This window comes from Anguilla rostrata, chromosome 14 (assembly GCF_018555375.3).
Source record: "Anguilla rostrata isolate EN2019 chromosome 14, ASM1855537v3, whole genome shotgun sequence".
In the NCBI taxonomy this organism is placed as follows: Eukaryota; Metazoa; Chordata; class Actinopteri; order Anguilliformes; family Anguillidae; genus Anguilla; species Anguilla rostrata.
Genome location: NC_057946.1, coordinates 16098792 through 16126742, shown reverse-complemented (window position 1 = coordinate 16126742; position 27951 = coordinate 16098792). Strand labels below are relative to the sequence as shown.

The 27951-nt window shown below is 38.1% G+C and overlaps 3 protein-coding genes across 28 annotated transcripts in view; 2 read left to right on the top strand and 1 right to left on the bottom strand.

Annotated features, from left to right (window-relative positions):
- The first annotated feature begins 1753 nt into the window (after window positions 1–1753).
- On the top strand, window positions 1754–9537 carry cacfd1 (calcium channel flower domain containing 1). Its single transcript, XM_064306903.1, has 6 exons — window positions 1754–2113; window positions 2569–2667; window positions 4909–4981; window positions 5866–5991; window positions 6306–6413; window positions 7262–9537. The coding sequence occupies exons 1-6, from the start codon at window positions 2095–2097 to the stop codon at window positions 7350–7352; spliced, it is 516 nt and encodes a 171-aa protein (XP_064162973.1). The 5' UTR covers window positions 1754–2094; the 3' UTR covers window positions 7353–9537.
- Window positions 9538–10194: 657 nt separating this feature from the next.
- On the bottom strand, window positions 10195–14420 carry rexo4 (REX4 homolog, 3'-5' exonuclease). The gene is made up of 8 exons (XM_064306902.1): window positions 13795–14420; window positions 13284–13621; window positions 12757–12906; window positions 12469–12662; window positions 12121–12209; window positions 11955–12029; window positions 11651–11725; window positions 10195–11541 (listed from the first exon to the last, which is right to left on the bottom strand). Exons 1-8 carry the CDS (start codon window positions 13996–13998, stop codon window positions 11395–11397), a joined length of 1272 nt encoding a protein of 423 aa, XP_064162972.1. The 5' UTR covers window positions 13999–14420; the 3' UTR covers window positions 10195–11394.
- A 1360-nt stretch (window positions 14421–15780) lies between these two features.
- Window positions 15781–27951, top strand: part of LOC135239007 (formin-binding protein 1) — a 76745-nt gene continuing 64574 nt past the window's right edge. For 4 of the 26 annotated variants that reach the window (XM_064307296.1, XM_064307299.1, XM_064307293.1 and 1 more), the window contains exon 1: window positions 22961–23077. In XM_064307296.1, coding sequence (XP_064163366.1) covers window positions 23030–23077 — 48 coding nt within the window. In that variant the 5' untranslated portion in view covers window positions 22961–23029. Of the gene's footprint in view, window positions 15996–22959; window positions 23078–27951 lie in introns of those variants that run through there. The other 22 variants (XM_064307315.1, XM_064307303.1, XM_064307301.1 and 19 more) reach the window with 10 other exon arrangements.

The following is a 27951-nucleotide window of genomic DNA, read 5'->3' as shown; positions in this document are numbered from 1 at the left end:
TTTTTCTTTTTCATTTAATGTGACCTTTCATTCAACACAATTCAAATGAAAAACAAATATACCATTTTTAGGAAAAATAATTGAAAATAAAAAACCTACAATGCCCTGGTTGCATAACCCTTTTATAAATGCAACAGATGTACCATGCAACACTGTGACGACCATCACCAATAAGTGGAGAAAATGTGGCACCATGGGTATATTGGCAAGATCAGGATATCCCACTAAAGCTGATGGCAAGACAAGGAGAAAACTTATCAAGGAGGTGACCAAGCGGCCTGCAGAAAATTCAAGAATATCTGGCCGGAACTGGTCACTTCCTGCATGTGACAACAATCCCTTGTATTCTGCACATTTGGGCTATTAATTGGGCAATGGGGTAGGGTGAAGCCATTTCTTGCAAAAAAAAAAAAAAAAGAATATCCAAGCCTGGATAAATTTTACAAAAATTTGTCACATTAAATCACCCCAATCCATGTGGATAAATATCTTATGGACTGATGAGACCAAGGTTGAAGTTTTTAATTCTAAATAATATGTTCGGCACAAAGACAACACAGCTCATCACCCAAAGAAACCCATATCTAATCAGGATAATGGGGATAATGAATAGCTCAAAATATCAAGATATTTTGGGACAAAACCTGCTGATCCCTGTCAGAAAGCTGAAGATGAAGACGAATTTCACTTTCCAACATGATAACGATCCAAAGCACACATCCAAGTCAACCACTGAATGGCTTCAGAAAACTAAAATCAAAGTGATCTCAGTAACAATCCTAAAAGACTCAAATTTACCATCTCCAATACAGTATGATGCAGTGGAAATGGTGTTAGTCAAAGTGACTCAGAGCAAATTTGTGAACTGCATATTAAGTGTATGTCCTGAACATTTAGTCATAATCCACCAAAAAGGCAAATATGAGTGATGCTCAGTAATATAATATAATTTTCAGTACTTTTCCTTAACCACCTACATTTTGGGTACTGCCTATGGTTTCTTTGGAACTCTGTTATTTGCCTGTTGCTTTGTAAATTCACATATGGAAGTGCTGATTGTCAAAACTATTTTATAGCTAACACATACTGCTAATTGGTGTTCAACTTAATATGGCTCACCTGTGTAGCAGCAAACTAGTTTATAGCTAACACATACTGCTAATTGGTGTTCAACTTAATATGGCTCACCTGTGTAGCAGCAAACTAGTTTATAGCCAGCACATACTGCTAATTGGTGTTCAACTTAATATGGCTCACCTGTGTAGCAGCCTTTGTAATTGCATTTTGATTATTTCAAATATAATTATATTTTATGTTTTCATGTTATGTGTCTATTACATGTACATGCAGTGTCTTCAGAAAATGTTCATTGATTATTTCCAATTTTGTTGTCACCAAGTTGATTAAAGCGCTTTTCCCCAGCCAATAACATGGAATGGGTATGCACCACAATTATTTGAAAATGGCCTGAGACTTTTGTGTTTAGAAAATGGTAAACACATTGCCAAAAAGCTGGCTCTGAAATCAGGCATGCAGAAAAAGAGTTTTAAAATGTTTCAAAGGCTCATCTCAGTAGGTAGCTGGGTAATTATCTTTCAAACCTTTCTTTCCCATGCTTCTTTTCTGCTGTAATTAAGGACACCGAATTAATTAATTTACAAATCCTTATTGAAACAAGTGCGATGTTTCAAGGAACAAGTGAGCCTAGAAATGTTGCAATGCGGGTTATATTGAAATTATATATTTAAATAAAAAAAAACTCAGTCTTCCTGTTTGCATATGCTGGCGTCTTCGTTCTACTCAAATGACGTAAGCCAGTTCCGTCCCACCCACAATGCAACGAGGACAAACCCAGGGAAACAACCAACAACAAAAGAAAGGGCTGGTGCTGACAGCGGAGAACGAATATGACACATAAAACAAAAATACCAAAATTATAGTTACTTATGTAAATGAAACAGACTAACGTTGTACTAGAAAATAGCTAGTAAGGCTGTCCGATTTCTAAAGGGCTGTTTGTTTGGAAGGAAGAAAAACACTGACGTTAGCCCACCGCTGCTCGCCTTAATGTAACAACGTCTAAAAGTTGATCGGATGAAAGAGTCAAGTGTGGGTGAGAATCAGAGCAAGGCGCTGTATGGTATTTTTGTATTTGTGTTTATGGAAGAGAACTGACTTAAAACGTGTTATTATTCTTTGACAGAAAAGATAGCTAGCAAGCTATCTAACTTAACAGAACTAAAGGGTGGACGTCAGCAGCAAGCTAGTGATAAGTTAGCCACGCGTCTGCTAATGTTACCTCGATAGCTAAACCTAGCAGTCAACTAAATGCATCTTAAAGCTACATTGATGGACACTTTTGAATAATAAATTATACCATATAGCGTTAATTAACTTAACAGCATACCAAAAGAAAAGTTGTTTTAATGCGTACCCTTGCACCGCAGAAAAGCTGAGGTTGTATTCCCAAACCGAACATTGGTGCTTAGCCTGTGGCTAGAGTTTAGTGAGCTGTAACCTATACGGCAGAACACTGAATAATTCACTGAAGTAAAATGAGCTCCGCAGAGCAGCCTAGTGCTGTCAACAAGGCCAACACTGAGGACGATGGCATGTCTTGGTGGTACAGATGGCTCTGCAAGATCGCTGGTGTCATCGGCGGAATCTGTAAGTATTCCGTCTAGTCTTAGCAAGTAAAAACCTCATATAGGTATGCTGTTTACATCGATCGTATCACATTAGACTTTACCTAGCTTGCAATCTCATTTGTGTTCAGGTCGGTGTGCCTTTCATACCTTGAATTGCACCTTTGTTTTAATAGTGAGGCTGTAGTCAGCCTACAAAGGGATTCCTATTCCTTCTTGGAAGCAGCTGACATTTGCTTTCCATCAAAACACATTTTTTTCTTTACATGTGCCACAACAATACAGAAGTTGTTTCGGGTTGTGGAAGATGTAACTCCTGTTTGCATAACCTGTTCTTTGGTAACAAGACGCATGTGACAAGAAAGTGGTCGATACTTACGCAAACCATTCCTGATGATAACATTTGGTCTGGTTTGCCTTGGGTTGAGAATGCCTAAAAAGATACACAACAAACCCATTCAGAAGTGGCCTCAGATTGTGTTGCCACTGTTCTGCCCATTGTCTTTGCGTGTTACCAGACTCCGTAGTTTCAGGCTTTGGCTGAAAACTAATAATAAATATGGCCTCAGTTTCAGCTTTTCCAATCTTTGTCCCAGATTGTAGTTCCTGGCCTTCCCAGATCCTTATGCAACAGATGCATTATGTTCACATCTGTCTTTCACTGACCTGCAGTTGCCCTTGTTTCTGAAAGGAAATAAATCCAGAGCCGAAAATCTGGTGCTGCTGTTTTCGTCTGGGAGACAACTGAAATTATATTTCAGTATTTGCCTACATAGGCCACCCATTGATTATACTGCAGACCTTCAAATAAAAACACATTGAGGTGTGAAATGCAAATCTTCTGGCATTGTTTAATATGAACCCCATGCCACAGAGCTATAATGGAGCTGAACTGTCATTTGCACTGTTGGCTTCATTTAATCTGGGATTTACTTTTGTGTTCTGAAGATATCTCACCACGTGAAACACTAAGTGGGAAGTGTGCCTGTCCTCTCCCTTACCCGCAAGACTAATAAACCGCCTGCCACCAATGTGGATATCCCGTCTAGTTTTCAACGCTCTGAGAGTAGAGATGGTAGAATTGAGCAGAATTAATATTCACGCAGTGAACAAGCAGGCTTTCATCCTCCAGGCTTTTCAGTGCCCTCCTGTCTCTGCACACAAAGCAGTCCCACATCTCGGACGGCCGCTGCTGATCCTGTAATGGTGCACTCCGTTGTCACGTGCTAATGCCATCCTCTTCACAGCAGAGCCTCGGCCTCCGTTAGCCACCCCACAGACTTTTTTAATGCTCATCTTGTGGAAGTGGAATAGTCCGTTTTTCACCATTATTGGTCTCCCTGTCCACAGTGTGCCTGTCTGTGTGATTCTGAAGCGGTGCTTTCAGTTGACTGGACCTGTGTTGCAGTTTCCCTGCAGTATTCTCCTGTCCCCCAATCCCTTGTGGTGATATTGGAGTAGCTGCAGCTGTATTGTGTTCATGGCTGACTGCATGTTCAGTGTATTCTGTGTAAGGTATACTGCCAGTTTGGAAAATACATCGGGTAATAAACAGTGCAGATATTTAAAACAGCTGAGGAGAGAATTTGTTCTGTTAATCTTGTGTGTTTCTCTGTTCTGTGTATTTGTGAATGCCCCCTGCTGTGGACCAGCGTGTGTGCAGCAGTGGCTAGGCCAGACTGTTGACCACACTTTACACCAGACTGGAAATGGCAGAATTTAACATTGAAGGAGTGATGTTAAACAGAAAGAACAAAACACATAAACATGAAAATGCAATGTGCAATTCTGCCTATTTAAAATCTCATCTAGATATCAAATATCATTTTACTTACACAGTGGATGGGCTGTATCATTGCATGGGTCAGAACATTCTAATGCTGATGTACTAAAGCTATGGAGTTCTAGAACACTGATTTAGAATTTTGGGAACAAAATAAAACATTCAAAAAAACATCCTTCAAAAGGATAAAATTGTGAGAATATTTCATAACCAATTATGGCTACAAGAAGTTTGTAAGTTGGAATACCCCAATCTGTGGACTGACTGGATGGTTTGCAAACCTTGTCACTGCAAAGCATTCATTATACAGAAAATACATAGAGGATTAGGTTTTAAAATTCTAACTGTGAACAGTTCTAGTATTTCACAGTGCCAATCAGTATGTATTTGTAGTCTTGCAGAAGTAACTCTTATGTGTTGATAAAATTCTGTTTGACTGTGGAAAACAAGCAAACAAGCAGCCTGTATTTCTTCCCACAGCCTGTGCTGTGGCAGGAGTGTGGAACTGTGTCACTGTCAACCCCCTGAACATCGCAGCGGGTGTGTGGATGGTGTAAGTACAAATATTTGGCTTTACAGTCGATCTGCAATGCACGGTCAGGGGCTTGATAGCTCTTTTTATGAGGTTGTATACATGCCCTGAAGTATATGATGATCATTTTAGTTCTGTGTGGAGCAGCTGAGAAAAATATATCACCTCCTGTAGAGACTTTACTACATGTCATTTTAATGGACGCAAAGAGTTGTTCTTTCTCTCCCTGTGTAATGCTACTTGTACTTTATATTAGTGCAAGTGATGGACAAAGGTAATCATAATGAAGTATTCCAACCTGTGAATAGAACATGAACAAACTATCAAGGTATTCTACTACCTGCTGGATGTTGCATGCAGCACCTGCTTGTGTTTATTTACGTGCATATTTTTTGCAAACTTTTTTTGCAGATTAGGCTATAGTTTTTTTTTTTTTGGTTATGTCTTACCTTAGAAGATGATGCCCTCTTTAGCTGTTGCTAGGTGATTTCATTTAGTCAGCCTTCTTGCTTTGAATTGTTTTGTGAAGTTGTGTAATTTTACTGAAATGTACTTGGACATTGTGGAATTTGAATAGTGGATATTCATTTACTGCAAACAAAATTTGAATGTGCAGCAGTTAAAATGTCTTCAGACCTTTTTGTTATATTTCCTGACATTTTCATCAGACTCTTATTAATATTCCTGCCAAATGCATATCTCCAGTCTTGATGGCACAGCACCGCATTTATTATTTGGGTGTATTTGTGTTTTGGTTTATTCCCCTTGGAGGAGAAAATATATTCTGAATATTACAATTATTGTCCTCTTTGTTTACAGAAATGTAGCCCTTTTGTTTAAAACTCCTGGTGTATGAATGTACTGTGCTCCATTACCTCTGGTCTAATGCTGTCTCTCCTTTGAAGATTGAATGCCTGTGTGCTGTTCCTGTGCGAGGTTCCTTTCTGCTGTCAGTTCATTGAGTTTGCCAACGCCGTGGCAGCCCGAGCTGACCGGCTCAAACCCTGGCAGAAAGCATTCTTCTACTGCGGGTAAAGTCACGTTTTCACACATCTCTACTCTGGCCTTTATCTGAGAAATCCAAACGGCGCATGGATTTTCAAATGATTCTGTTTTACAAGCGTGTGGCGCTGAAAGGTTCACCTACAGATTTCTGAAAGTATGCCTGTCGTCACCTGAATCAGCCTGATGTTAATTCATTTGAATTTTATATTTATTTGAGAACACAGGGCTGTCTGAACCCTTGGTTTTAAAATCATCCAAATGATAAAAATCAGAACAAGTATTACATGCCTTTGTCTGTTATGAGTGTCTTTTGATGGTAAGACTGCTCTGTTGTGTGCAGGATGGCACTGTTTCCCGTCTTTCTGAGTCTGTCTATCACCACGTTATTTGGGAACGCAATCGCCTTTGCAACAGGAGTCCTGTATGGCCTGGCTTCACTGGGGAAGAAGTGAGACCAATTTCCTGATTTTTTTTCATAACTGAGTATTCAGAGCTACCAAAGCATTCTCACTCCAACTAAAATTCCTAGTGCAGTTGCTAATGGCACCTTGTTGATAATACTGTAAAATTAGACTATTGAATCTTCATAATACATAATGTAACATTTCCCAATTGACTGAATGGAACTGAAATTTACAATTAATTCATTTAGAAATAAATGCCATAAAACATTATGGACATTGAATGAATTACATTTCAGTTCATTTCTTGATTTGATAAATAACTTACATTTTCATTTAGTATATAAGCATGTTTTTGTGTGTTATGAAGATGCAGTTAATACCAAAATGTAATGGTTATTGAAAAATGTAATGCTGTGCGTGCATCTTTGGCCATCGTGCAGAATGCCTTTAGTCCTCAATTTCAATTTCATGAATTGACCAACTAAAAGAATGTGTACTCAGTGAATATGACAAGATAGTAGATTTTATCCACTCAAATTCTCTCTTTCTCGCCCCTTTTCTCTCCCTCTCTCAATTAAATATAATTAAATTCATTGTTATTTAATTGATTAAATATGCTTTGCCAACGTGACTAATATTTGTGTAGACTTGGTTCATAAGTCAGCTGTATAATCGTAATAATGAACTAAAGCTAAGATTAAGGAACATTGAGAAACCTGCAAAATTCTAGTTACTAATAACTAAATGAAAATGTTAACAGTGGCACTAATGTTGTTAACCATTAGCAAAGTAATTAAAGTAAGTAATGTACATAATTATTTCTGTGACTAAGACATCGGCCATTTCAATTAATCTTCTTCTGCTCCCCACTCTTCCTTCACCCCCCTCTCAGGGGAGATGCTGTGAGTTATGCTCGACTCCAGCATCAGAAACCGGGGGATGAGGAGAAGCTAACAGGGACGACCGATGGGGAGGCACAGTGACGCCCCTCCGCACACCATCATGTTGGGAACACATCCCAATGACCCCTCTCTCAGCTGCTGATTCTAGATCCTAATGTAGAATAGTACACTGGATAGCTGCTCATGTTGATTCAGTCTCACGTCAGAACTGTTTCATTTCTGTTACTGATTTTATTTCTTTTGCCGAAACACACCTTCTGTACTGCCTGGGAACTGTAATGGGGGAGGGTTCTTTTCTCAAGGGGTTTCAGCCGTATCCAAATGTGTGGTACTTATGAGTGGGAAAATATGCTTTTTAAATTATGTTCTATTTAACATTGCTATGCTTTTTTGTGTGCCTTTTTGATTTATTTTTTTTTTCATTTTGAGGTTTTATGAGGAAAAGGCTACTGTGTCTTTAACACAGAATGTTTATGTATACTTCAGGTTGCTGGTATTATCCAAAGGTATTGAAGATGTTATGGAAAAAGACAATATTATTGACCATGATGTTTGTTTAAGCAAAGTCATTGGATGCTATTGGGCAGGAAATGTGAATGAACAGTTTTGGTGATTCAGCAAAATAATTCTTAATGTATTTATTGTGACCATGGCTTTCTGTACAGCAAGTGATGGTACTTTTAATTTAGTTTTTTTTTTCTTCTTGAAAAGACAATGCATGTTTGGGTATTAAGGCAAAACGAATATATACCTACAATATATTAACCACAGGAACAAAAAATAAGAGCTTTCTCATTGCATGGGTAAAATCTTTGCTAAATCTCTATTTTGTGAACTTATGTCCTACTTGATACTTAACTCAAAGGCCAGTGGTGAAGCTGAAGTGTGGTTGTGGTTTTTTGTGTGGCATAATACAAACAAGAATGGTTAATTTTCTGCTATGTAGCTCCAAAAATATGCCTAATCATTTCCTGTTTTTTTCATTCTTAATCAGTCAGTCTGGGACAATTTATCCTTTACAGTGTGATGTTGCTTGACTTGAAAGCCCCTCTCCAAGACTTTTGCCAGGCAAGATTTCTATGGTTTTTGATTCAGGGACGTATTTGTGTGTCTGGCATGTGTAGTGGAAAAATGTTTAATCATGGCCTAGTCCTCCAGGTTATAAGGAGAAGAAGCAACATGTGAACCTGGACAGACTATGTCTTTACATTGTCTGGATGGCCAATTGGTAGTGAAATTAAAATTTTGTCAGAGCTGATATTTTCATTTTCTCTCCTGTAACATTCCTCCTGTCATGTTTGCACTGTATACAGTATTTATTAGCCGGTAGTGGAGGTGTGTACATGGCCACCTTTTACAGCAAAATGGATTCAAAATAACAGTGACAAAGCAGCTGCTGGCACAACCCATCTTTTTTTCTTTGGATCACCAACCTAGTTCAGCTTTCAGCACTAATATCAATATCAGAATGCTGGGCTGAAGGTTGCGCTGTAAACTGGAACTCATCAGGCACATCCATAAATGGTGTTTGCAGGGTTATTTTAAGAAGAAAAATGCTTATGACCCTTACAGTAAGGATCATTTAACGCACCAGCTTCTGTACATACATTACATTCACCACCAGCAAACAGTATACTGTAAAGTTACTGCATAATCTATATAGAAAAAGTGATATTTGACACCCAACATACCAAGGTTGTAAATAAAGTTAAATGACTGACTGTATAGACACTTTCTCTGTCTGACAATGCCTGATTACAGCTCTTCGATGCTTTGGTGTGTTTGACCGCTGTGTTTATTCCATTAACACTAGTATTCAGTGAATGAAGACTGTTAGGCACTCTAGCATCACATGTCCAGTACCTTTTCATTTCAACTAGTCAGATGAAATGCTTTTACAGGTATGTGTACATTGGTACTGCTATACACATAACTGTCTGTGAATGGTTGGAGAGATGAAATGGTTGTTATATTTTATCAGCATTCTAATTGGTCTAAACTCAAACTGTGGCCCATTTGGACAAATTAATTAGGACTTTAATCCATTGTAATGGAATACAATGTCCCACCCTCAACTTCTGTTTTTGTGTTCTGAGCCTTGGATTGTTGTAAAGGGTGTGTGTGTACCATCACATAGTAAGGCTATTTCGGTTTGGTTGTTTTTTTGTGCTTTGTTTTGGGATAATGAACTTGAAAAGCTAATAAACAGTGCTTGTTTATCAGTGTTTTGTTTTCCTATATGAAAAATAAACACCTTTCTACATGATCTCTACTTTTTCCTGTAGTGTTATCCATTGCAGAACTAGCTTTCCAAGTGATGCAAAAATGACCATCTGAAGTCTTTAAGCCAATGGTCCCAACTCCCAGTCATGGAGAGCTGCTAGCTTTTGTTGTTACTTGAACTTTAGTAGCACAGGAGTTCATCAGTTGATTACACAGCTAGCTCAGGTCACCTGGTTTCTTGATCAGAATCATTCGCTGATCTTAAAGAAAAAAAAAAACCTCAGCAGACTGGTTCTAGCAGTAAAAAATACACTACATTTCCAAAAGTATGTGGACACCCCTTCTAATCACTGGTCTCAGCTATTTCCGCCACACCCATTGTTAACAGGTGCTTAACACATCATGGCATGTTCAAAAACTAAGAATTTTACATCTGGACACAAAGGATATTGGCAGAACAATTTAAGAATACACAATACTAAATATAAGCAACAAGACCCAGTTTATCACTAGATGAGAACAAAGTCAAGGATATACATTTTTTAAATGGTTCATCCAATTTTCCAGACCATTTTGTTTTTTTTTTACAAAAGGATAATTCCTCAAATATAGTTCAGGTATCAAATACAACTTGATTCTGTTCTGAAATGCCTCGTGGGCTTTTTTTCTCACAGTACCAAAAAACTCACTACAAAGCACATGGAGACTAGCAAGGCTGTTTTATGGAAAAAGAATATACAATAACCAAGTTTCATTCTTCAGTATGTTTAGCTTACAAAGTGCAGCACAAAAATGAATGAAAAATTGCAACCACTGCATGAAGACCAGGTTAATTTTGGTCCCACGTACATTAACTTTTTTTTTTTTCAAGATTGTTGTTGCACTCATCTTGAAAGCAATGATCAACCGGATGATCACAATTCAAAATACCTAGGCCACCTCCCACAACCACCTTTTGATAACACTAAAGAGATAGGGTATCATTTAGTATTAACTGGTGATAAGACAGACTGGGTTAAAATGGACTTGATACCTCTCACCGAGACAATTACCAAATTATCAGCTGAATTACATTGCAGGAACATAACATGACAACTCCAAACAGGAAAGTATGTGACTAGATGTAACCAGATAATCTCTGAATGCGCAAATGTATTGATATTCATTCAACCACAATGGAAAATCACATGCATCACAAACAGTGCAAGATATAGCAAGGTATAGTCTTTTTATGCGTGCATGACCGCTGTACCTTCCAGTATTGAAGTTCTGAGAGACCAAAACATCTGCTCACCTTATTTTTTTCCCTTTTATTTTAGTTCAGATGTTTTTGCACTTTTGTCAGCATCTAAGCTCAAATAATCTGTTGACTCTGAACACTGAGGATCAATTGCAGTTTGCTTAGCTGGAGTTCAAACCTTAGGTTTAAACCCCCTAAACCACAAAACTGCAGTACAACTAGAACAGCTAATATGTTTGCAATGTGCAGTTACCATATCCATATAACTTAAGAAATACTAATTCAAAAGTAATCGTCAATATCTATTCATTAAACAGGAGATTAAGATTTCAAGAAAGATTTAAAAGAGTCAACTCTAATAAACAATTTGCTTTACAACAAAGCAATGCATGTTTGAATGAATTGAGAATGGAAGTTATTTTATTAGTACAATGGATGCACCATTATTTTTATGGCAACTCCTTGTTGACTGTGTATTGAGGAGTAGGGGAGACGGTTTTAAAAACTTGCACAGATCGTTCTTGGCATGTGTATGATTCTTCAGCAAAATCCATGCACATTTCTTGAGATGACAGTAAAAGCATACCCTAAACTGAGCGTGTAAACGTGATTCCAAAAAATATTGGATATATATCAGTTTTATATCAAATCAACTTGTCCTTAGCTGGATTTGCTCTTTGGAAGCCTGGGTTTTCTTTCAGTCTTTTCCTCTGTTGATCCATTTGCTTTATGTCGGGCTTTGATATCCATCTCCCACTGCTTTTTCACTAATGTGTAGAGACGCATTGTTGCTTGGGCATCCTGTACCTATAAGAGACAACAAAAAATGAGCCATTGAGGAAAATAAATAATAATGAACTATTTATAATGAACATGTTTTACTAAAACATGCAATGCGTATTTAACCAGTTCTTACAGATGAATGTTCACCCTGCTGGACTTTGACATGGAGTATCTTCTCACAGAGAAGTTTTAATGAAGGCCGACCACTCTGAGGAAAAACAGAAAAAGAGAGCAGACTGAGTCATGCCTATTTCCATCTTTCCCCAAAGATTTAAAATGCAAGTTCCTTTTCATGGCATATTACTGCACAACGCATTTCTTCCCTTTGAGGCCAGGATTCAACCAATCAAACACTTTGGCAAATTGTGTTTATGAAGGAAAAAAAACAAAAACAAACTTGCATTCAATAATGCATTGCTTTTAAGAAAAAAAATCACCTTCACAGTTTTCTTAAATGGCTTGTATTTCTGGGTGTCTCTGATTTTCTTCTTTGGGTGATCCAGGAACAAAATCTGAAAGGTAAAGATATTAATTTGCCAAGGGTGCTTTCTGAAAATATGTTATACACGTGTTTTCTTTATGAAGCATTAAGCAGTAGTATACCTTGAGATCATTGTGTATGGCATGCCCCACAAGAATTCTTCCCTGTAAAATATCAGCTACTTCCTTCTGCACAGTCTTCACATGTTCCCCTGCAAAAAAAGAATATGCTGGAGTCAACCTGACTTATTGGAATGCAGCGCATAATTTCAGAATGAAGCATTCAAACATATGTAGGTACTTGCCCTCCATCCAACAAGAAGTTTAACATGAAAAAATGATATCTTTTAGACCACCTTGAAAGAGCCATTTTGCCACCATTTTCTAAGACCTGTGATATTTGCAGCAACTGTCTAAAACAAGTATGTACATAATTTTTAAAAGTTCAAATAAAATGTTTTACGGACTCACCATTGATTATGTCTTTTGGTCGAATGCCACTGACTGCTGTCCTGTAGTCAGTCACTCGCTCTGTGGGCTTCACGTATTTGTCATAGATGCACTTTCCAAAATGATTCACGAGAGATACTCTCGCCACAATGCTTTCCTCGCCTTCAGGCCCAACTCCCACCATCTCACAGTCCATAGCCACCGCTTTGGTCAGTCTATGTGGTTAGAGAGGGGGAAAAAAAAGCCAAAAAACTTTAACAGACCAAAGAAAAGATCATTTACAGATAGCGGTGTCAGGACATTACCCACCCCTCAAAAGCATGCTCCTTCACAAGTGTGGCATCTGAGGATTTCTGGTCTGTCTTGGTCCCCCGCCTCCTGCGGATTATGTCAGCTGCTTCCGTCCCCACAGTGGCCTCCATGTCATCTGGGTCCACATCGTCAAACCAGATATCTTCTCTGACAAAGAACACATTTGGCAAACCAGGTTAAAGTGGCGTACTATTTGGTTGTAAACTTACTGTGCCTCTATATCCACTGTGCATGGCCACAATACAGTAGCATGCTCATTACCTTGGATAATTCTACCCTTCACAATTACTTACAGCTTTCTAAAAGCTGAAATTCCTGCAAAGTTCAGTGAAAAAGATGGTGTTAGATTTAGAGGACTGGACTAAAGAGTGAAGCTGAGTACAAAAAACAGGCAGAAGCACAAATATGTTGTAGAAGAGAAATATGACAGCAGTTTACATTTCTCATACAAAGAAAATAACGGCATGACAAAATGATGGGTTGAATGACAGAAAAAACAAACAAACAAAAAAAATTACACCTACTCTGTTGGCTTCTTCACAGCTTGTTCCTCAACCTTCTTAATTCCCTTCTTTTTACTTTTCTGTTCACTGGTCTCTACCAGTGCCTTTCCATCTTTATGTTTCCTTTTCAGCCCCTTGGACTGCTTGGACTCAGAGGGCAGAAGACTGCTATTCTCACTAAGTTTGAATGGAACAGGACCATCTTTGTTTTTTGGGTACACCTGTGTAGGTTTGACATTATCAGTCTTGTTGGCAGTATGTTCAGAATGGTTCTTCTGAACGTTCCCATGGCTGGAGCTCTGGTTCTTATCAAGTTGATCAACTGCAGTCTCTTTCACCTTGGTGCTCATTTTTAATGCCTGAAAAAAAAGTGGCAACCTCAATTCAATGATTTTACCACTAATGAAAATTGACCTTGCTGAGACTTGGGTGTAAAAGCAGAGCTATAAAACTAAATGTGTTCAATAATTGCTATTACATACAAATACAAGCTTGTTTTTTTTTTTTTTCAAAGAATGCCAGCTTGACCTACCTCTTGCAGTGCTTTCCAGTTAGTTGAGAACAGTTGGGGATCATTGGGAGGAAGAGCAAATAGGTTTTTCTTCTTATGCTGTGCTGATGTCACATTTTCAGAATATTTCCAAAACTTCTTTTTCTTCCCAGCTTTTGGCTTGTTGTTGCTTGGCGTCTTCGATACGACGGCCATGGCAGACTTTTTTGGCTTAATTTTGGACATTATTACTTCGGCTGAGCAGTAACTAAATAACTCCGAGTTGTTCAACTTGATCTCTCCAACGTAGACCTTTGCTCACCCGCAACGATCAACTTCTTAAAACGATTCAATAACCACTCTTATGCAATGTATGTCATTTTATCTACGTGAGTTATTCAGCCAGCTAGCATCTGTTCAGATAGAATTAAGTTAGCTAAGTGGAATTGTCAGTAGGCTAGCTAGCTAATGTTAGTTACCATTCCCTGGCACGACAGCAAACTGCTAAATTATGCATAGAAAGTGTTACATGAAATGCATATAGATTGATTTTAACGTATCTACGTACTACCTTCATTAACTTATTACGATACAAATAAATACTACCAGCTTCACCACGCTATCCATCCTACCATGCTGTTTCCGAATTACCAAACAGTGTGCTACACCAAAAGATGGTCCATAAGAAACATTTCACTGGCCCTTAAACAATGGTTCCGCCTTGGTTACGTGCCTAGAAAATTAGAACAAACAGAACGCCAATCATAGTCCGCATTTCACTATTTTCTTTCATAACATAATGATAAATATCACTCTCAGAAGGGCATATTTTAGAAAATATAGGTGATTAATCATCCTAAACAAAGAGTATAAAAAGTGTATCACTTGCCAGTTAAAGTGGACACTACCCAATAGATGTCACTATGCACCTTTGCATCAGTTCGTGAGTCCTCAAGCATAAACTTCATCTTAAAATTAAATAATATATAAATTAAGTTTCCTTTGACTATGGATAATAAAATAATAATTCTCCACTCTGAATCCCTTCCCATGACCAATTATTATTATTATTATGTATTATGAATAAAACATTAAAAATAAATAATCTAACCGTAGGGAATTTTCCATTTACGCTAGTAGCTGCAAATGGAAAATACACAATTGTACCACATTATTTAAGCCATTAAATAAGTACATGATAGTAAGTCAACTAGGGAGGACACACGGAATAAGTAGCCTAATCATAAAATAAAATTGAAGAACTAGAAGATGCACAACTCTATTAAGGAGGTTTATGTAGTTTAAAACATTTATCCAGGGTCATGTAGAATTATCTAATTAAAAATAGATCACTCAAAACATGTTTGTCATAGTTTATTTAAAAATAAGAGAACATTGACTGCATCACTGATTTTGTGACTCATTTTACACCACTGTAACGTTATAGATTTCGGGAAAATTCTATATAATCCGTAATTCTAATTTCTTAATGTGTGCGTTTTCCTTGTTTCGTTACGTATCATATACGTTCAGGCTACCAAAAAAAACAAAAAAAAAAACGTAAACGTTCTGATTTAGGTTTATTTTGCGTTCACATGTAAACAGCGACTATTGTGTTACATTGTCCCGAGCAACTGCATAAACAGGATGCATAATAATAAACAAATAAGCAATAACAAACAATTAAGACTCTAAACAGTCGTGTGATGGTACATCATGAAAAGGCCAGCATTCATATAGAGCCTTAGAAAAACAACTCCACGTTGCAATCCAAAAACAGAGTACATATACAGTGGTGTGATTGGGATTTGATTACCTGGACGGTATTGTTTATATTTCTGTACGTGGTTGAAATAGTGTACAAACTGTTGCAAAAATAAATATTTATGTTTACCTGGGAAAAAAATTAAATGCACCCCACACCACCATATTTCAACAGTAATTATCTCTTATATGGCTGCGTCTTTTCTCTTGCACAGTGCACGCGCATGTGCAGCTGTCATTGGTTGAGGCGGGTGCTCGTGCTGCATTCTGTTTGAAGATTATGCTGCAGCTCCTAGCCATTTTGTGGAAGACAGAATGAGGAGGTGAAAGAGCCACATTGAATAGGAGAACAAACGAACCACAACGCACAAAATAACGCAAGTGCACACTGCTATCCTGACTGTTGACACACTTGTCCAAATCGTGGATTTTTACGACGAAATTTCCTAGGAACCATGAGCTGGGGGACAGAGCTATGGGTAAGCCCGTTTTATGTTCTTTAGATAGCCAGCTATTCGGGAATTGACGCGCTTATGAGATAACGGTTCTCAATGTAGCCATATACCCCGTATGGCGCGTGGAACAATTAACATTAGCTCGCTCGCTAGTTAGCCAGTTTATACGACACAAAATGTAATGTCAGTTTAGCTTTCTTCTATATTATGCGTCCTATAGCAATCCTGGTTGGTACCAAGCTGTAGCTATCTTACTGTACTGTACCTTTCATATTGGTAGTGTTGTTCCATCAAGGTCCTTGCTGATAATATAGCTTAGGCTACTCTATTTTCAAGCTTTTTTTTATTTAACTTTTAGGCACCGACACGTTCTTTTCATTTATATAGTTATTCAAGGTGTTGTCGCAGCATTTTAATTCACATCATCATTCAGCATGATCGAACATACTGCACGTTGTCGCTTCTCTGAAAATAAGGATATAACGATGGGTTACACACTTCAGGCTGCATCGAAGGACTTGCACAGATTTTCTGGACCTTGCAAGCTACTTATGCATGCCTAACAGGTACATGGGAAACTAACATGAGCTATACCAGTTTACGCACGCTGTAAAATTTGTAACATTTTAAGAAAAACAAAAACGTGTCTGCTTGATACACACCACAGACTTCGTCAGATGCAGTTCCTTTGCTACACGCATAAGGTGGCTAATAGTCAGTGCTTTCTGCCAGGCAGCAGAATGCAATAAATCCAATCGAACTATGCTAACGTTAGCATAGTCCACGATGATGTCGCAGAATGGTTCATTGTGCACGGCACGTATTGCTTGAATGATGGCCAGCTAGCAAGCGATACAATAAATAACTACTGAGAAAAAAAAAAAACAACAAGCTTCACCCAATATTTTGATATACATGATGAAAATAGATTACAAAACCACATAAATGAAAGAATGTGTGTAGTAACATCAAACCTGAATTACATTATTACTTCAGTTATTACTAGTAATAAAGTTTTCAATGTAAATTTAAATTCAGTTTAATATACCTGAGTTTAGTGACATCATAATGTCCTGACACATGATTTCCCTTACTAATAAAGCCCTTGAGAATGCAGAATGTAGGATAACTGCCAGAAGGCATGTCTGTTAGTTCGCACCATGTGGCGTGTCCTGAAGAATCATACAGTAGTTCACTGTCATAGGATATAGCTACAAGAAAGTGTGTCAAAATTACAGAATGAGAGTATTTTACTATCTACGTGATGTTAGTGATTTGCAAGTGTGTGATGGTCTTTTTAAACTGAGTTACTGACATGTAGGCTAGCTGTCTGACTGAGGGTTTATACCACTTGGTATGCTTCAGGCTGGGTTGTGCATTTCAGGACATTGTGAAGCGGTTTTTACCACACCTCAATCCATCATTATTTGTCATCAAAATTTAGGGTCAGATTACACCGTATAGGAATTGGAGCCATATCAGATAATAAATATCCAGTATATGATCCAATTTAAGGATTTTGGATGGATTGCTAGAACAAATTTTCAGATTATTATACACTGAACAGCTGATTTTATTACTGTATGTGATGAAGACCCATCCAGCTTTTTTTTTTCTTTTTTTTTCAATAAACCTAGAATACCAGAAGTCCCATTTGACAACACCAGGAAAGTATTGTTCTTGATGGACATAATCTCTCTATTTGTTTTTCAATTCCAGTAGTGTTTGCTTGCGTTTATTTTCTCATATCTTGTCTGTGCACATGCTAGATTACACCATAGAAGGAGTCATCTGGTGAAGTAGAATTCCAGAGTGTTTACTCACTCGTCCCAGACACTGGTCTGCTCAGGCCATGTGTCGTAAACTGCAGCATGGGAATATGAAGATTACAGTATGGCTGTTGCTATTTTTGTTGCGCCCTAATAAGCAGAGACATCCAGTTAAATTTTACTTTTTTATTTTTGTCATATCTTGCTCAAATTTGAAAAAAGTAAATTCTTCAAATCATCTGTGACATTGGAATTGTGATTTAGAGACGAGTGCACCATGTGTACCATTAGCTGCTATTGAGTATTCGATGCATTAGCTATGTTTCAATTAAAGCATTAATTGGCCTAATGTAGTTGGTAAAGTAATTATATAATGGCTTGTTAATTGCATACATTTAAAGTATTTTCAATAAAACTGGCTGTGTTCACACTTTTCAATTGTAACAGTTTTTTATCATAACCTATTCCCAGACATTGCATTTGAACTCATAAAGAATGGAATCATTCTTTTAATTAAATTTTTTTTTTTGGGATATGAGAAATGAATGACATACTAAGATGCAGTCGTCATTACTCAGGCATTGCTGCTAATTAATTAAATAGGTAACACCTCTTACCTATTTTCTGAGGAGTTTTAAACATGTACTTCATTTTACAGGTAAGTATTGTTATTTTTATCTGGCTTATGTAAATCAGTTTGGCCAGGGGGGAAACAGCAGTGCGCTGGAAGGGATATGAACCAATACGCCGTTTCCCTTGAGAGGAAAATGTCCCAACTACCACTTTGCACAAAACTCAATAAGCCAGGAGAGGCGCGCTTCTCCTGAGCTCGAGCTTCATCTGGCTGACTCAGCCTATGGATACCTTGCTTCCTCATGACTCTTCCTGACTCTATCCACATACTCACTCTCTGTAGGCCAGAAAATGCATATCCCTTGGCGAGAAAGAGGAACTCTACCTCAATAGGTTATTTACTCTAAACACGTGCACAGTCATCCATGAGCAGAGAGGTGCAACTGCCTCACAAGGCTGCTAAACTAATACCTCCAAACTGTTCTCTGGATTTTACTTCCATCTCCCCATTAAGAAAACGGGCTCCTTAAAACCAAAGTAAAACACTGTTGCGGAGAAGGTAGTCACGTTTGTATTATGAAAAGTCGGTATTAGTCATTTAATGTAGTAACGTACCACATTCCTAATCTTTGAACAGTGAAGTTTTCTGATGTATAGCAGTATTAATGTGGTAAAGGTATTGTAAAGCGTAATAACTTTTTATGATGTACAATGTATTTATAGTCACGCTTTGTATTAAAATACTTGAAGAAATTCCTTTAAAGGATGGAAACATGTGTATGACTGTTTTTTTATATGAGGCCCCACAAATGTCTACAAATTGTGGAAGATAGAGGTTACTCAAAATACCAAGGAAATCTTGTACTATGGAGCAACCATTGCACAGTGAGGATTTTCTGGAGGTTGGGCAGCTTACTCAATCTTAGAAAGACAGTAACACTTATGAAATTAGTTGTTTCTTAGGCGCTCCTCTTAAAACCACATTGATTGTTGAAAAAGCTTTCCAGTAAGTATGTAGCTGGTACTAGCTTTTTAAATAGCTAAGTGTAAGCTTAAGTTTGAATGTTTGATTGGCTTTGTTACATTTTTCTTTAGGTCACTTAAAACACTTATTTTAATGCAGGTTAGTCAAACTCTCAGTTCTGTTTTTGCAGAATACCACGACGTCTTGTACACTCAGGTTTGCAAAATAATTACAGTATTACAAACTTAATTGTTAGCTGCCTGAAGGTATTACGTTATTAGCTGCTAGCATGCATGCATGTGTCAGTTGCACCTACTGCTTTCAACCTATTGATATTAAGATGGCCAGTATAGTCTTCAACCAACAAACACTATTCAGGCTAGCAAAAATTCTGCTGCGCTATGCAATTCAAATTGCAAGTATTTCTGTTAGTCTGAAACCTGGCAGTGTGTACATTTCAGGCTTGCTTAATGTCATATGTAGTCATGGCAGCCGTAGCTTAGGAGGAGTCTGAACCTGAGCCGCAAGGTTTAATGCCTTTGTTGCCTATCTTAGCATTGTCTGCAGCATTCTGAAGGAGACCTATGGAGACACACTATGACTGCACAGAGAGTAATCTCCTTTATCTGTATAGCCCTAATACACATGAAAAGTAATATCTTTGTGTTTATTGACTGCCTTTATGAAGTTGAGAGGTTACTGGTAATACACGGTTGTAGTGACCTACTAACGCACCAGTGTTGCCAAGGTTTTCAACAAGCTACAACATTCGTTTTTTTCACCCCCTCAAACTGTAATATTCCTGAGTTCCTAGAGTCAGAGTAATTTGTTTGTTTTCGATCAGGTTAAAAAAAGAATGTAAAAGCCTTTTTTTCCCTGTACCATTGTTCTTGTGTCGATCATTGCCCAAATGAAAATGGCAGCAGAAAGGTTTGATATTTAGCCTACTTACGAAACAAGTAGAATAAATGGAACATGACTTCATATTGCAGTTTCACTGTATAGTAATGTAAGGTAGTAGTGAGAGATCTTTGCCATTGCTGAATTTGAATTTTTAAGTTTTATACTGCAACCAGGCAAAAACTTTTATATTGTGTCAAATTTGGTTTTGATTGTGTTTTACCTTTTGTGTGATTATAGAAATCTTGAATGCTGTGATAAAAATTCATTTCCGGTGTTATACTGCAGCTTTTTTTAGCTTAGTGAAAGGAAGGGTGATTTAAGAGGGCAAGGTTAGCGCCTCAGTGAAGTTACATTTCCTTGCAAAGCACCTAAAATGAATTATTAGCCTTGAAACAGTGCCTAGAGCATTTTTAACCCTGTGTCTAAATTTATTTATTTATTTTTTTACTCCTCTACCTTGTTCTAATGGGTAGGCATTACTCTGAATGATCAAATTTGGAGCAGAACAAGTGAAACAGGAAGTCCCTATAAAAAAACAGAAGCTTTCTTAACCGGAAAAAAAATAATAATAATAATACTTGTTTAAAAAAGTTTTGCATTTCTATTTAAGCATACTAATGTCAGCCCGCTTCAGCTCAGGAGGTCACTGCGTTCAGTATGGCAGCCACTTAAGAACATATTTAAGGCTGCTCGTAAGGGGCCGTCATTATCTTAATGGCTGAAGTTGAATGCTGTATTTAATCCTTCTTGATGGTCATGTGTTTTAGCATAGTCTCAGTTTGAACAGCAGCACCTTAGCTACTGAACAGATGGTGTGCAGTTTAAAGCTGTGTCCTCTGAACTATATACTTTGTCACTTATGAACACTGAGGCTTTTTTCCCTCAGAAATAGATACTAAGGATAATGCATGAGTGTGCCATAGCTTGGCTGTAAATATGGGGTCTTTGGTTACTTTTCTTTCATGCTCACAAATAGTGTATTGACAGGTAGGAAAGAAATGTCATTTTGTGGTTATCTTTGTGTTTGTCTGCGCACATGAGGTTTATTAGCATGCTGGTGGAGTGGGTACTTTAGGCCTCTTAATATCATGCCACGCTTGTGCAGCTTTGATAAGTTTTAGCTGCAGGTTCGTCATTATCTGCATTACCCAAGTCTTAAATAAAATCTGGCGTAAGTATTTGGCCTATGACACCATGCGCACATGCGTCCCATAAAATCCAGACCACAGCACGTATCCACCAGTTTACAGAAGTTTTCATGTAATCTTCCTGCAAGAAACAAAAAATAGTTATGAATATGCTTTACCATGTTCTAACTTGGATCTTAAACTTGACGGGGTATAAAATAAAACAATATAGCCTAATCATTATTAAAATTGTAATAATAATGGCAATTGATGAGTACTAGGCTATTTTTTGACCATTGTAAATTTCAATTTGCTTATATTTTGCAGCAGAGGTTTTTGGTTGCTCAAAGGATGCAAGGTCTTTGTAAACACAATGTTATTCAGGGGGCTCAGTGGGCACTCCAGGGTACAGAGAACTGCAGTCCCTTCACAGTATGTTAAGGGCTGGGGACGACCACAGTTCCCCTTTTCATACGGCCGGCCAGAATTGAATTTCTATCGACCAGCAGATTGCTACTTTTGCCAGTTACTCAGTCCAGAATATTGAACAGTCTAGACAAAAGAGGAGTGACCCATTAAATCTGGTCCACATTTAGTTTTTGTGTCCACATAAAAATTAAAAAAATAAAATAAAAGATAAAAAACGTTAAATTGCCTCATATTTAGACTCTGTATTTTTTTACATATTTAATCCATATTTGCCAATAACCATCTTCATTTTAGTACTGCTGTAGCTAATACATCTCCCATTCATATACTCTCAAACTAGAGCCCACCAAGTAGTTAACTGTTGTACTGGTCTCAGCTAACAATGAGGCCTAAGGTCTTTGGCTTGGTCTATATTTCCTGGCTTAATTTCATCAGAAGCTGAGCGGCCTCAGAAATGCCATTTGTTTTTGCGTAAGAAATTGTTAAGTAAGGACACAAGCGTCCTGTGTATTGCCTGTCCCCTCCCAGCCCGGCACACAAATGCGTCTATTGAAGGAGGAAGTCAAATGTGGGGAACATGTGATTGTTTCTCTATGGGTTAGAAAAAGAAAAGACTATTTAATAACTTCAAAAAACTACTATAAACAGGAAAAGCACTACAATGAACTTGGCAGCACACCATATCACAGACATTTCTCTGTCATGTTTAATCAGTTAGACATTTGACATTTTTCTAACCTTTTAAAATAGATTCATATAACCTTTTCTGCCCTAATACAGTTCCTATCCTGTGAAAAGTGATTGTAGTGCATTTCCATCATGAAACCATGAGTTTGCTTCAGAATGTAATACAGCTTGCATTTGTGTTTATTTACTCATAAATGCCACAATAGTGTGGTATAAGTATAGCCTATTCTTGCCTTTGTTTAAGTCATTAATGGTTTTCCTGCGCAACATTATAAAAAACTTGGTTTTATTAATATTTGTATGTATTTTATTTTAAAAAAAAATTTTTAAAGGCACTTTTGAAAAATTGCACATAACTATTTGATACTGGAAGGTACAGAGCATCAGATTAACTGTGCCATTGTGATCTATTGATGAAATAAGGATACAGAACAGAATCAGAAGTATGCATGCCTCCTTTGCCTGGACGTTGAGACAGATGTGATGCGTTTTACCAGATAGCACGTTTCAGTTCTGTTTAGCTAATGTTAGGTTTGATCAGAGTGAACCAGAGAGTACACCGCCCTTTCGGCTCCTGACTCTGTAGGCTGTAGGTGCAGGACCACCATGGATTTGGGGAAAGTGGAGACGCTGGTGAAAGCCCAGCAGCTGAGGGTAAGTTCGTTCTAAAAGGCAGCCTCGACCGCTCAGTGTTATTGCTGTATAATCAGCCTTGGTTCTGAACTGCTTGGACATCAATACAGACTCTGCTTAGAAGCCTTCATCCAGAGCTGCTGATGTTGTGAAGATGATCAATCGGTAGAGTGTCACGATTAGAGCTGTAAGTCAGTCATGGGTTTTAATGGAAAGAGAATAGATAACCGACACTCTTGACTTGAAACATACTGGAGCACAGTGGGCTACACAAGACAAACTAGAAGGTTCTTTTTGTCTGAGAATATTTAGGCCTATGCAACATAGCTTATGATAACTGTAGTACATCTGAAAGCAATAGAGTCTAACATGGTCTAACATTCTTACGAAATCTGGAATATGGATTGTGAGTATTAGCAATGTAGTTTTGGCAATGTTGTGTCACTTGCCCGTGTCTCAGTTTTAAGTGCATATGGAATGTTATGCTACACATTACCTGGCAGACTCTTTCTTTTATTACACAGTGTGTTTAATCATTCTTAGTTGGTGCCATGTTTGAGAATTTTTTTATTTATTTGCCATTCATAGCTGAAAGTATATATTTCTGTGACCTACTTGTTGACAGGCAGTTTGAGGAATGTCCAGATTGAGTTAGTATTTTAATTGGAACGGCATGCCTGCCACCTCACTAATGACATTGAGGAGATAAATTGGTGAGTCCAGACAACTTTGGTAACTTATGTTGGGACTCACATGCTGTTCTGTAAGTGGTCTCTAAGTGTCCAGTGTTATCCACAAACCACAGACACACATGCCAAATTTAAACCACTTGCTTTGGTCAGAGATCGGATGTTTTCCATTTACTGTGTTGCTTTACCATTGATACTCATGCTTCATGAAAGGACCCATTTTCTGTGAGCTATATTCGGCTCTGTTTGCATTATTCTTGTCTCCTGATCAGATGAGCCAGATGATTTATTTGTATAAAAAGGATTCCTTTTTATAGAAATGTCCCTGCTGTTTTCTCTGTTTTGTGCATTAGTTATCTAGGCATTTCCAGGGCTGCAACCCGACCCTGCTTGTTTCCTCCTGCAGCAGGGGGTCAGGGACGCTAGCAGGATGTGCCCCGGGGGGCACTATGTAGGGACCTCTCGCCCAGCTGCAGGGTGTCCCTGTTATTAATGTCTGACTAGCAGGACTGGACAGCGATGAGTGAGTTTGCCTCTGATCTAGGCTCTCATTGGTCATCACTCATTACTATGCCCACAGTTCCAAAGTGTAGTCTAATAAGGTGGAAATTCTATGCCAGAGATGAAGGGAATGCTGTCTCCACAACATTGACTGGAGACAGAGAGGAAGGGAGTAAATTATGTTCCATAATTCCCATAATCTCTGTTGGTCAACTGTAAATAGGGAGAGTGAGGGAATTTTGAATAGGAGGGGGAGGGAATTTCACCCAATGTAGAAAACATAGGCCTACTATTTTTACATTTTAGTGGTCATTTGGGAGTCAGTAGTCTAACTTTACATAATCATAGGCCAGGTCCCAGTTGTGTTTTTTTCTGTACACTCTCTATATAACAATGTTCGGTGGACCTCATTCTCACATCATGATTCCTGTAAAAGGTGGACAGTTTCAGTTTCAGTATAAAACAGACATAGCACAAAGGAAGAGCTGGCCTGCCAGACCAAAAGATGCAACATGGAACAGGAGTGGTCACGATCAGTAGAAGTGAAAACTGTCCTTGACCAAAAATAGCAGTACCAACACGTGCATAAGAGTCATCACATCCAAATATGAGAAGTTCCTGCAGTTGTTAGTGTGACGTCCCCCTAAACATGTGTAAACGTGTTTGCTGCTGGGAAAGCCTCTGTGATTATGCCTCTTGTAAATTCTGGAGACACCTGTGTCCTCTGTTAATCAACACATGGTGATGTGCACCCCAGAGCTGCTTCCTTGGGCCTCACGTCCGCCATAGATTCTACTTGTACTGTGATCACTGTTGTATAAAAATTGCTGTTCTTTCGGTTATACTCTGTGAGCTAGCACAAAAGAGCTTTGTCGGCCTGCTTTGCTACAATCATGGGTCAGTGAAAGTATCACTATTATTTTAAAAATGTAATTTTCCTTCTTTGCAAACTTAGTAGGACATTACTTAGCAGTCTGACTGAGATGGAGGTTTGATGCAGGAAGAAGGTACCATATCTGGAGCTTGCCAACAGGTTGTAGCTGAATTCAGTAGCAAAAAATCATATTTTGATGTCTCTAATTCATATTCCTTCATATTCTGAAGTCTCTACGCATTTCCAAATCCATATATCATCATGTGTTATTTACTCAGGAATTAAAAAATGGTTGAATTTGAAGGCATACTATGCAGGATTTTTTATCCTGTGCGAACCCATGGTCAAGTCTCCTCCTCATCTTCAACCCCACCCACTCGTCCCTGAATGCCCAGCCTAGTCTAGTCTCTGACACATTAGGCTAATTCATTAGGAAGTACTCCCATAAATTACTGCACATTGTCCGGTTGGGACCATGGACCAGACATGTGCAAATAAGTTGAAAACCGGACATTCTGGTAAAAAAAAACCAACCTCTGGCAACCCTAGCTGGATAGCTGGAGGTAATATTACTTACAGGTCCACCACAAAACAAGCCAACTGCATGTCACTTTTCATCCCCTTGGCAAACATAAGCTGACGCCACCAAGAAAAAGCAATTCAACGGTTGACTATATTGAACGAGCCCTGTCGGTTTGTCTTTTTGCTTTGCTGTATCTGGGCCATCGCAGTGGCTAGCTAGCACAAACCTGATCCCAAACCACAGGCTCAGTAGCTAAACGCATCCCTCCTCACACAGAAAAGAGTGTCATGCCCAGAAAGGACCTAAACACATTTTAGAATATCAAATAAAGGCAAAGGTGATTAAATTTGGCGAAAGTGCATAAAGACAGAGATTGCCAGTGCCTCATAGATATGCCTTATCATGGTTATTTTATAATCTTTTGAAGGTAAATATCCTGCGTAGTATGCCTTTTAGAGGTCTGCAACCCAAACCAAGCCTGATGGGACCCGACAAAGTTTATGGTTTCGTTTTTTTTTCCGCACACACAACTTTGGGCTCTGTCCGGGTTCAGGTTTGTTTTCTATTAAGTTTAAATGAATTATTTTGTTGTTTCAATGTATATTTATTTGAAGAAATAAATGTTTTTTAACTTGTTTGGCACACATGCACTCCCTTTCTAGTCCGTGTTTGAGCCCCTAAATTCGCAGTGAATGAAATGAAAATTTGCAAAGAGAGAACTTTCAACTTCTTAAAATTTCTAATGAGTCAGGAACAGCTTGGTTATGGAAATTATATGACCTTGTTGTCAATGTTGTGACAACAGATGAAAAGCTCTATGGTTATTTGTGGCGTTGGGATTGCAATGCTGTTCTGACCTACGATGGCAAGAAGACTGATCCCACTGAACTTAGAGATACCGTTCAAAAAATGGCAGAAACTTTGCTGGCAGTGAGGGCGCTAGTGAGATATATAGGCTAATGCAAATGGGTCTGGTTAACCAGCTGACAAAAACTGGATGTGATCGCTACAAACCGGTAAGACAAGTGCTTTATTAGCCTAGCACACTGCTCTGCTGATGGGCCACCATGCCTTGGTAAGCAGTGTAGCTAATGTTTACTATCTCATATGGAAATAAAATATAGTAAATTGCAGTGTGTGAAAATTATTTATATAACTGAAGTGCATAGCAGCTGAGCAAAGCATTGTAAAATCGCATTTGTGAGCGATTTGGAGTTCGGGTCGGGTTCGCTTTTCAAATTTGGCAGCACCAGTCGGATTTGGTCGGGTTGGGTCTCAAGATATTGGGTACAAGCCAGGATTGGGTTTAAATTTCATGCTTGTGCAGACCTCTAATGCCTTTAAAAAATTGACTGCCTGCTTATATTAGTTATTTTTTCTTTTTTTCAGACAGGCAAAAATCTTTGACCAGGGAGATTTTTTTTTTTTTTTTTCAGATAACAGAAAAACAATAGCAAGAACTTTCTGAAGGAGTCCTTTCTGAAGGAGCATGGACTGATAAAGTCCAAACTCAATGTAATGCTGTAGAAATAGCATTTTCTTAGGGCAGTACTGGCACTATGCTCGGTCACAAACTCCCAGAATAAACTAGTCATGATCCCTAAGACAATGTTGCCTTGGCATACTTATAATTCAGATTATACCCAACATAGCTAACTAGCTAAGTGAATCTGTTTTCATTGATGTTCTCAAAATGTAAATGTTTGCAGACTTCAAATGCACCTCAGTTGCACCTGCACCTTAAATAAAATAAAGCAATTTTATACAATAAAATGTAAATGAGTTTTTTTATGTTTAGTAGCCTAACTGTAGCCACTATAGTAGCACTGTAGCAGTCCATTATCCTTAGGATGGATGATACATGCTAGCTGCTGTGATGCAATGTTCTAATATTCAAAACGCTTTGAGTTTGTAAAAAAAACAAAAAAAAAACATTGTTTTAAAAAGTACACAAGCAAATTTAAGCCAAAAGCATATTCAGATATTTGGCCTGAAAACATTAAAGAAATGGAAAAATAACACAAGTAGGCTTTTAATTATGGGTGAGGTGTTTTATTTGGATTTACAGACATTTTGGAAAGGTACTGATTCTGTTGCTGACAGAGTTTATGCTTAGGCTAATAGATGAAGTGCTACTTTAGCTTGTGCTCTGCTAAAACTGTGCTCGTATTGATCACCAACTGCAGGGATGGTTTTATATTATGTCTAAAGCTCATTTTTCAAGAGTGTAAGAATACATTTTCCCCGCAGTCACTCTAAATCATTATGAAGCAGAAACTACCACTGAGAAATGCTTCTTTTTTTGCAG

Bases quoted from the DNA above. Each gene is read 5' to 3' on its own strand.
- cacfd1 (XM_064306903.1), top strand. The intron at 2,668-4,908 runs GTAAGTATTCCG...TTCTTCCCACAG, and splicing joins TGGTGTCATCGGCGGAATCT to CCTGTGCTGTGGCAGGAGTG. The intron at 5,992-6,305 runs GTAAAGTCACGT...TGTTGTGTGCAG, and splicing joins AAAGCATTCTTCTACTGCGG to GATGGCACTGTTTCCCGTCT.
- rexo4 (XM_064306902.1), bottom strand. From the start codon at position 13,998: ATGTCCAAAATTAAGCCAAAAAAGTCTGCCATGGCCGTCGTATCGAAG. The intron at 13,622-13,794 runs GTAGGTCAAGCT...CTTTTTTTTCAG, and splicing joins ACTGGAAAGCACTGCAAGAG to GCATTAAAAATGAGCACCAA. The intron at 12,663-12,756 runs GTGGGTAATGTC...CTAACCACATAG, and splicing joins AAGGAGCATGCTTTTGAGGG to ACTGACCAAAGCGGTGGCTA.